This window comes from Oncorhynchus mykiss, chromosome 15, assembly GCF_013265735.2.
Source record: "Oncorhynchus mykiss isolate Arlee chromosome 15, USDA_OmykA_1.1, whole genome shotgun sequence".
NCBI lineage: Eukaryota > Metazoa > Chordata > Actinopteri > Salmoniformes > Salmonidae > Oncorhynchus > Oncorhynchus mykiss.
Window position 1 is genome coordinate 24,570,870 of NC_048579.1, and position 11,083 is coordinate 24,581,952.

Consider the following 11,083-nt stretch of genomic DNA (forward strand, 5'->3'; position numbering starts at 1 on the left):
ATGGACTCCAGTTCTACTTTAGACCTCTTGTGAGGCATAAAATGAGGTGAAGCGTGCCTTGAAGCCTGTTATATTATATCCTGCCAACAGCACCTTGCAAATTCAGGCGTGTATTCCCCCTACAATCTACTATAGACCTGTGCACCTTCCAATCAATAAACTCATCTAAAGTATTCTGTGGGTCCCTCATTTGTGTTATTCAAGTAAGCATCATTGAAAGATCATGGCTTCATTAACTCATGTGGACCCTCTATCTATCTCATTGCATGTCTTTCACCCCCCCCCCCCCCCCCCCCCCCCCCCCACACACACACACACCTCTATCTCCATCTCTCGCTTGCTCTATCTCTCTCCGCCCCCCCTCGCTCTCTCTCCACCCCATCCCTCCTTCCCTCTTTCTATCCATCCCCCTCTCAACCTCCCCCTCTACCTCTCTCTCTCTCTCCCCTATCTCTCTCTGGGGTGTAGGGGCATGTCAAGTCACGCTGTTTGGGCTGGAGGCATCTCATCCAGGGAGGAGGCTGAGGCTGGGGGAATATAGCCGTGACGGAGGGGAGGGAGGGTGTGTGACAGCTGGGTGCTGGGGTGCCTCCTGAGGACCACTAGGGAACTAAACCCAACATCCAAGACAGACTTATGGATCAGCAGAAGCAGGTGCACCCATTGTTATCAGCCACATCTCAAACCTCTGCTTTTCTAATATATTGGTTGAGGAATTGCATAAATTGTGTTTCAGTTCAAAATAACAACAGTATTCACGAGGGATGCAATGTAAATGGCACAGATAAGCAATTTGATACATAAGCAAACACATATCCTGATACATTCATTTTGAAAGAGGTCACCATTATGCCCTTATATTTAAGCAATCAGGCACCATAGGCAGTGGTGTATCATGAATACAGTCACAGGTAAATGGCATTGTTCTGCTCTGGGCCAGTTAACCCATTTACCTGTGACTTCATGATACAGCACTGCCTCGTGTGTCTTAATGCTTTTATAAAACTGTTACCATATTTAAAATGACAATTCAATAGATATTTTAATTAAACCGTTATTTTTGATAAGTAATTTCATACAATTTCATTCTTCCACCAAAGTATGTAGTCCGAACAAAAATCTGGTTGTAAATTATTTTGGTTCAACGACCTTAATTATTTTCACATAGTTACTATGCAAAAATAATACAATCCGTTCTCAACCAAATTGTTGCTATGCAGGCTGGACAGCTAATGTTTTTGTCTTTTGTCACTTGCTAGCTAACTAGCTAACTTTAGCTAACGGAGTCACTCAAACATTGAACCTGGAATGACAGTACACTAGCTGCATTTTCAATTGGCATTTACTTGGATATGTCCATGATAATGACGTTGATGCGTGATATCCACTGGCTCAGAAAAAGTTGTCTCGTCCTGTCTCTTCTGGGTACTGTTCACTCTGGACGGAAGTACAGAAGAGATCCAAAACCAAAAGTGAAACATTGTTTCCGAGGCTTATATTAACCCCCGCTGTGCCAAACTAAATGCTAGCCTGGAAGTAAGGGGAAATAATGTGCGAATTGGGATAAACACAAGAGAAAATTCGAACAGCAACATGAACATGATATTCTTATTGCGGAGCAGTGATACTTTTCAAATGGAACAGTTATCAGGCATATGTGTGTCTGTGGCGGCCTATACAGCACGGCTTGGAACGCTGCTCGTCCAATCACCATCCAGGATCCAAGCAACCAGTTTTATAACGGTAGCTATTAGAAATGATATACTGTGTGGTTCGAGCCCTGAATGCTGATTGGCTGAAAACCGTGGTGTACCGAATACCACGGTTATGACAAAACGTATACGGACTGCTCTAATTACGCTGGTAACCACGTTATAATAGCAATAAGGCGCCTCTGGGGTTTGTGATATATGGCCAATATACCGCATCGCGTAGTGCCTAAGAACAGCCCGTAGCCGTGGTATATTGGCCATATACCACACCTCATTGGGCCTTATTGCTTAAGTATGGTGTACATTTTCTAGACAGATTGCTCAATATCTTCACACCCAGACAATCAAATGTAAACCCTTTCAAATTATTTATTCTAGACAGACAAACTGAAGTTGTTTTTTTTAAGTCTCTTAAAAATACATGCCAGTGTTCAAAGTACACTATAATTTATCAGAGGACCTTAATGCAGAGTAATTGGCACTTTGAGAGACATTTAAGTCCAGATCTCTCTGACAGTTTAGAGATGGAAGTAATGTATTTAGCCATTTCTCCTGGAATTGAAAAAGCTGTAAGACTTGTATTGATAGGTAATTTAGCTGATTTAGTGATCTAAGACGTCAGGTAATTGTTGTAAATGTCACACCAGCCTTCACTTTGGCTCCCCCTCCTGTCCAGCTCAGGCGTTCGGCGTTGCCAGCCTTCTAGCTGCTGCCGAACCTACTGCTGGCAAACGCCCTTCATTACACACACCTGGTTCCAATCCCCACTCTATCACTGTATAATTACTCCCTCTGCCATTTGTCTTTGTCGGTCATTGCAAATTCTATTTGTTTTCCTGAGAAGAATCTCTCCTACTATTTCCTGAGTACTTTATATTTTGCATTTTGGGTTCGCCCTGTGCATTTTTGTTTATGAAGATATATTTTCAGTACAACAGTGTTTGGGTTTCGTCCTGCTTTGTTCTAGGGTGCTTAATAAATACAGTAGTTCTTAACCAGCGACTGCCTCCTGCCTACTCCTCTCTACACCAGTGACAGTAAAATAACCTTTTAAAGTGGAAATAAAAATGTCAACAACAACAAAAAATGCACGTTTCTTAGGATTTCTACTTGTGACACAATTGGATACCCATTGGATATCATTTAAACGGGGCATATGAAGCAACCTTTATTTGACATTTAGAAAAAGGACACAAGTCAACAGATACAAAGTACAAAATGAGTAGATTTTGTATACCATATTAAAAGGTGAAAAAAACATAGACAAACCAAAGAAATACAACTGTAAACAGCACCTTAATTGACACACATGGTCAATAATAACTTCAGTGACAGATCTATCAAAACTGTACAGTACATGAAGACGTCCTGGGCTAGTATCACCACACTGCCTCATGGGCAGTCAGGGTCTGTGGCCCAAATTGCGTGAGACAAATTGTTTTTGTTTTGTATTACACAAATGTGGGTTTTCTGTGTACATATTGTGTGTTTGTCATTGCAAAAATGATCGGTAACAAATATTTTGTTGTCACAGGCTACACACTTCTTGTCAAGCTTCATTTGAGGCATAACCCCACTCTTAAAATCTTTTTTCAGATCACCGTTTTGTTTTTCTGAGTTGGATGTGAATAAAGTTAGAAACACTGGGAGAAAAGTGATGCCATGAATGAGCCCAAAAAGCATTACCAAGCACATAATCTTAAAAAATGTCCTGAAAATATGATTCTTGGAAGCAGCCAAAACCACCACACCTAAAATGGTCGAACTAGCCCCTTGTACTATGGGATAGCCCAAAGTATAGAGAGCATCAACAACTCTTTCATTGACACTCGATTTTTTGCACGAGACAAAGGCGTAGGATATATGAGCAGAGAAGTCAACGGTGAAACCAATGCAGACAACAAGAATGATCATGGATATGGAGTCTAGATTGACGTCCCACAATGCCATGAAACCAGTGACGCCCACAATGACAGAGACGATAGAGAATGTCACCCACAGAGAACAGAGAGGGTTTGGAATCAGTAAAAGGGCGATAATCAACATGACTGCTGTCGTGACTCCAATATTCTGGAGGGTGCCACTCACTATAACAGCATACTGGTCATAGTAGATGAATGCCGGATGGTAAACCATCAATGGGACAACACTACAACCTTCTGCTGTTTCTTTAAGGCTGTTCACCATTTCAATTTCCATACTGGCATTGACTATATGAACAGTTTGGATGAAGAATCGAGAAGCATGGATAGCGTTACTGGTGAAGTTCACGTCTTGCTTAAAATCAGGGTACAAATTCAGAAATAAAAATAAATTTGCACTGAATACAATTTCATCATCAATGTTTAAATGTGTACTTTGTGCATAGCCTTCATAGTAATCTAGCCAGGATGTATACAAATCATCCGTAATAAATTGAAGCTTCTTGAAGTCATCCATGCAGGAGTGGAGTTCAGATCGTTTGTTCTTATCCCAATATGGAAATTTCTCACTGACAATTACCATGACATTAGGACCATAAGTAGAGAAGTATTGCCTGTCATTGTTATAATACGGAATAACATAAGAGTCATCAGCCGCCAAATCACGAAGATCAATTCCTTGCTGTATTTGAAAACACCCATAGATGCTTGCTGCCAAATACCCAGCATAAATAAAGATTACAATTACTTTGGTCCATGGTTTTGTCAGAAAAGGACCATAGTATTTCTTAAAGAAATGATTGATTGGTTGTTCTTTCTCTGTCCCAGTGGCTTTATCATAGTTCCCTCCCACACAACACATACTATACCCATTAGAACATTCTTTGGGATTCTCAGATGGGATCTTTATGCAAGTCAACCAGTGTCTGTTGCTTCTTTCTCTCCTCCCATTCAATGCCAGGAAAGCTCCAAAGAATGTGACATTGTAAATGTAGCAAAATATAATGGCAGTGCTTGTATACAGGCAGAAATATTGTACTGACAGAAAGTCAGACGTGAGTCCAATGTAAAACCCAAGGACGTCAGTCAAGGTGGTGATGGTTATAGACATGGCAGCTTCTTTGTAGGTGTGTGCCATGCGTTTCTCCACAGGGTCTTTGACATTGGTCTTTTGCCAGTTTGACACCATAATGAACATGTCATCGACACCAATTCCTGTAAAGTATACATGCTGTTGTCATCTAGTGAACAGAGTCAGTTGGAGCTTTGAAATGCATTTAACCTGACATTGAAAATTGACTTATTATTGACTCCATAAATGATCTTACCAAGTATAAGGAAAGGACAGTTTGCCACAGTAATGACAAAGGGAATTCCAATGTAAAACATCAATCCAAATGAGGACAGCACAGCCAGGCCAGCAGAGAGGACACCAATAGCAGCCACCCACACTTTGTTCCTCACATTGTCCAGCCTAAGACAAAATGGTTGTCATCCACAAACAACCAAATTTACTTGGAATGATCAACAGTTGAATAACAACTTACCATACTTTGACAGCGACTGGTCAATTTGGTCAACAACAACAACAAATCTGCTTACCTTAGGCAAGATATAACTGAGAAGGCGATGGCAAGGGCATATGTGGCTGAGAACAATGGAATCCCGTCTGTGGTGTGTTTTTCTATCTCCTCCTGCTTCGATTGTGATGTATAGTAAAACACCTACACAATGAAATGTTCCACGGAGAATCAACTGTTAAACAATATATATATATATATTTCAATATAGGGCCTACTTAAAATTCAATAATCCACAAGAGCAGTATCGTAACTGTGGTATAGAAGATTCCTCTGGTTTGTAAAGGACAAAAAATGTTATATTTCAAGTGCTGTAGCCATGCCACTACTGTACTTGGTAACACTTTACAATATGGTTACATACATTTGAATTGATTAATGTTTTAGCATGAGAAAATGATTAACAAATACATTGAAATAGCAATGTTCTGAAAATATCATCCATAGTTTATATTCTATTCAATTTGTCATTTGAATGAATTAATGTTTTAGCATGAGAAAATGATTAACAAATACATTGAAATAGCAATGTTCTGAAAATATCGTCCATAGTTTATATTCTATTCAATTTGTCATATACAGTGTCTTCAGGAAGTATTCAGAACCTTTGACTTTTCAAAATGTTGTTACGTTATAGCTTTATTCTAAAATTAATTAAATAAAACTAAATCCTTAGCAATCTATACACAATAACCCGAAATGACAAAGTGAAAACTGGTTTTTAGACATTTTTGCAAATGTAAAAAATATATATATATTAAAAATACAGGAAATACCGTATTTACATAAGTTTTCAGACTATTTGCTATGAGAATTGAAATTGTGCTCAGGTGCATAATGTTTCCATTGATCATCCTTGAGATGTTTCTACAACTTGATTGGAGTCCACCTGTGGTAAATTCAATTGATTAGACATGATTTAGAAAGGCACACAACTGTCTATAAAAGGTTCCACAGTTGACAATGCATGTCAGAGCAAAAACCAAGCCATGAGGTCAAAATAATTGACCGTAAAGCTCCAAGACAGGGTTGTGTCAAGGCACAGATCCGGGGAAGGGTACCTTTAATGTCTGCAGCATTGAAGGCCTCATTGAAGGATTCTAAATCTGTCCGCCCGGCCAAACTGAGCAATTGGGGGGAAAGGGCCTCGGTCAGGGAGGTGACCAAGAACCCGATGGTCACTCTAACAGAGCTCTAGAGTTCCTCTGTGGAGATGGGAGAACCTTCCAGAAGGACAACCATCTCTGTACCACTCCACTAATCAGGCCTTTATGGTAGAGTGGCCAGACGGAAGCCACTCCTCAGTAAAAGGCACGTGACATCCCGTTTGGAGTTTGCCAAAATGCACCTAAAGTACTCTGACCATGAGAAATAAGATTATCTGGTCTGAATGCCAAGTGTTATGTCTGCAGAAAACGTGGCACCATCCCTACGGTGAAGCATGGTGGTGGCAGCATCATTCTGTGGGGATGTTATTCAGCAGCAGGGACTGGGAGACTAGTCAGGATTGTGACAAAGATGAACGAAGCAAAGTACAGAAAGATCCTTGATGAAAACCTGCTCCAGAGTGCTCAGGACCTTAGACCGTGATGAAGATTCACCTTCCAACAGGACAATGACCCTAAGCACACAGCCAAGACCATGCAGGAGGGGCTTCGGGACAAGTCTCTGAATGTCCTTGAGTGGCCCAGCCAGAGCCTGGACTTGAACCTGATCGAACATCTCTGGAGAGACCTGAAAATAGCTGTGCAGATACTCTCCCCATCCAACCTTACAGAGGTTGAGAGGATCTGCAGAGAAGAATGGGAAAAACTCCCCAAATACATGTGTGCCAAGTTTGTAGCGTCATACCCAAGAAGACTCGAAGCTGTAGTCGATGCCAAAGGTGCTTCAATAAAGTACTGAGTAAAGGGTCTGAAAACTTATGCAAATGTGATATTTCAATCATGTTTTTATTATAAATTAGCAATAATGTCTGTTTTTGCTTTGTCTTTATGTGGTATTGTGTGTAGATTGATGAGATAACAATAACAATTTAATCAATTTTAGAATAGGGCTGTAACATTACAAAATGTGGAAAAAGTCAAAGGGTCTGACTAGTTTCTGAAGGTACTGTAGCTAGCTAGCTTGCTGCAGTTCTCCAGTCAATGTTTAGCAGCCTAGCAAAGTACATAGAGTTCTATATTTCAAGTGCTGTAGCCATGCCATTACTGAACATGTTAATGCTTAAAATAAGGTTACCGGTACATACAGTACCAGTCAAAAGTTTGGACACAACGACTCATTCCAGGTTTTTCTTTATTTTTTACTCATTTCTACATTATAAAATGCATTTTATATTTATATTTTATATGTATATATTGCAATGACGACAGCTTCGCACACTCTTGGTATTCTCTCAGCCAGCTTTATGAGGTAGTCACCTGAAATTCACTTCAATTAACAGGTGTGCCTTGTTAAAAGTTCATTTGTGGAATTACTTCATGCATTTGAGCCAATCAGTTGTGTTGTGACATGGTAGGGGTGGTATACAGCAGATCTTGGTAAAATACCAAGTCCATATTATGGCAAGAACAGCTCGAATAAGCAGAGAGAAATGACAGTTCCATGTTTTTTTCTGTAAAGGTGACTGCAAAATGCTTCTACACCTGCATTGCTTGCTGTTTGGGGTTTTAGGCTGGGTTTCTGTACAGCACTTTGTTACATCAGATGATGTAAGAAGGGCTTTATAAATGCATTTGATTGATTGATAATAGGTTTGGTTTGCTCCTAGAAGAAATCCGTCTAGGCGAAACGAATGTCTGTGCCTCCCATACTCCCATAAAGGCCTACGCCTGAAAAACGAGAAAAAAGCGGCCATGTTACTGTTTGTCCCTCTTGAGGCAAGGTAGCTACAATTTTGTCAGTACACCCGTCCTTAAAATATTATGTAATAATCTAAGATAAATAAATACATCTGTAATTCATTTAGACTTTTTTGCTGAGGAAATCTTAGTCGCGCAATTTTACATCTAACTACGATGTTTGGTGCAGTATTTCTCAAGTGAAAAAATGTGCATGACAACTAGTCGCATTTCATGCAATGACAACAAACACTTTATTGAAGAATTCCGTCCATAGTTCCCACTCCTTTTAACAGTAGTACTGTTGGCGAATCACCTATGAAGGGGCGTAGACTTCGGCTACTGAACCTTGACTTGACTCAGTAAAAACACCAACTAAAAAATAGAAGTGCTCAGGGACACTTGACATAAATCCTCTTGGGATTTGAAATTGCGACTGTTTGGTCTGGAATGCATTAGGGGGTTTCGCACTCTGGTGGGTTTCCGTTTACCCCCTTAGTTGGATTGTTTGAACGGGTGCGCATTCCGGAGCGCACTAAACAACACACCGTGGTTCGCTCAAACAGGGTGGTCTCGGTCATATTCAGTTCATACAATGGTTCGGTTAGCTGTAGGTGAGAATGCAGTCCGGACCAAACACAGAAAAAGAATCAGAAGCGCACATTATTATTGGTTGTTTGAATGGGAGCATTTTATTAAATACACGCAGCATCATAACTTGATATCTCTGAAACATTCAGTGAGTAGGAGCTCATTTATGAGCGCATCCGATGCAGATTAAGGGATATGGGGGCTATACCGGGATAAAGGCTACTGAATATAACCTATTCACCTTGCAGGGAGAGCGGCTTTTGCGCTCCCGCACTAGGTTGAAAGACCAGAGCGAAAGTAATATGAAGATTGTAAGACAAGTGATGCTTCATGATAATCATAAATTGATTTAATGTGATTATGTTTGTCCAATAAACAAACATATTGCATGAACACGTTGTTTTATTTAGGAATGTTTGTTCGTCTGACATTTTTGGGAATGTGAAACCAACCCGTTTAAAAATCACAAAAATACAATGTAACAAATAGTCAAACTCTGATTCGAACTATAGCTCAGAAAATGCCCTTAATGTCTCATTAGTGCCACCACTTGTTACTAAGAACATACATTCACCTGCCAGTTTGTTAGGTGCACCCATCTACGACCCCCCCTTTGCCTAAAAAACAACCTTTATTCTTCGGGGCATGGATTCTCGAAGTCGGAAACGTTCCACATCGATGTTGGTCCATGCTGATAGATGGCACTCTCCTCTTTTGTTCTCTATTGCTCCTCTATTGTTTCTCAAGCAAGGGGGAGGCCGATGACACCACAAATACCCATCAGACCTACTCCTTGATGTTTGCATCTATTTAAAAAAAAAAAAAATAATAACCCTTTTTGTGTGTGCACTTTCCTGTATTTATACTTGGGTTATAGTTTGTCAACAGTAAAAGTAAAACACATATTTAAATATTGCCCATGTTTTGTGAATCAAATTGATAATTGTTAGCTTTTAATGGTGCAAGTTGGTAGAGCATGGTGCTTGCAACGACAGGGTTATGGGTTTGTTTCCCATGGGGGACCAGTACATAAATCTTTGCACTCACTACAGTAAGTCACTCTGGATAAGAGCATCTGCTAAATACAAAATGATTAGTTAATGCTGATTAATGTAACCTTCTTGTGAAGTACTACACCAGTACTTTAAGCTTGTTTTCATGATAACACTTTTTTCCAATTTTCTGTAGTCATATTTGAGGAGTTACATGTAATCGGATTTATATAAAACTAACTGTAATCAGTTATGTTACCAGCAAAAATATTGTAATCAGATTACAGATACTTTTGAAAAAACTAGATGATTACTTCTTGGATTACTTTTAAATTCAGAAAGGATGTTTGCGGATTACATCTAGAAAGTAACCTAGCCAACCCTGTCCGTTGTAATGCTCTCGTAAGGTTGGCTAAAGCTATAGTACATATATGCTATTATTTCAATGACATACATACCTTAATATTTTCATTGTCTCTCTCATCTGATAGGATCCTTTGGAATTCTTTTAGCCATGCCTCAGCTCTGGTGGTGTGACTTTCCAAGAAGTAGAAAAGCTTTACAGCTTTGGCACTTTTGACTTCACTTTTGACATTTACTTGAACCCCACCTATTGCAGATCCCAGAAAGATTTGTCTTGATTTGTGTGTATATAGAGGGAAAGTCATGTTTGTCTGCTCAATTCTGCTTGCATTGAAGTCAATCATTTCTAAAATCTCATTTGACACACACTGTCCGTTTGTCTTTGCACATAAATGGCTGAACCTCAACTCCCTTTGGTCTACATCAACTGAGATATCTTTAACCTTATCGTTCACTTTGATAATGTTCTTCAAATGTTCTGTGCATAGAATACTTGATTTGTCATTGGATACCACGATGATTGATGCGTAATTCCCTTCTTCATAGAGCCTCTGGCTTGAGAACTCTGCGTCGTCATTTGGAAAGTTCTCTTTGACAAAGGCCCTAGCAATCTTTGAGGGTCCACTCCTCGGTGTAAATTGTCGTTCAATGTCATTATCCTCCCTGTCTTTCAGAAAATAAAACCCTCCTCCCAGAATTCCGGATACTATTAGAGTTATAACAAAAAACCAGACCGGGTAGGTGCCAACAATTCGTCCAAATTTCTCAAAGAGATTCGACAAGGGCTTCTCAATGCAGTCTGTACGTTGGCAGCCCATCCTATGACTTGAGCTTGTTCTTCATTCAGGTACAGTAGAAAGCTGAAGCTGCTGGTGGCCTTTCTATAACTTAGAGACTGGTTAAAGACTGACAGGCATATTTATTCATAAACTGTACTCCTACAGTACACCTGACCTTTCGGAAACAAGAAGGGTTGGGTTGTTTGCAAATTTAGATAAAAGAATAAAAGGCTTTAATAAAAATAATACAATTGTGGAAAGTCAAACAACTTCCCTAAACAAATAAGAAAACTATACAAAT

The 11,083-nt window shown here is 39.7% G+C and overlaps 1 protein-coding gene across 1 annotated transcript; it reads right to left on the minus strand.

Annotated features, from left to right (window-relative positions):
- Positions 1 to 480: 480 nt before the first annotated feature.
- On the minus strand, positions 481 to 10,821 carry LOC118938948 (patched domain-containing protein 3-like). The gene is made up of 5 exons (XM_036945612.1): positions 10,099 to 10,821; positions 5,237 to 5,358; positions 4,963 to 5,108; positions 3,256 to 4,849; positions 481 to 610 (listed from the first exon to the last, which is right to left on the minus strand). The coding sequence occupies exons 1-5, from the start codon at positions 10,819 to 10,821 to the stop codon at positions 481 to 483; spliced, it is 2,715 nt and encodes a 904-aa protein (XP_036801507.1).
- Between the last annotated feature and the right edge of the window lie 262 nt (positions 10,822 to 11,083).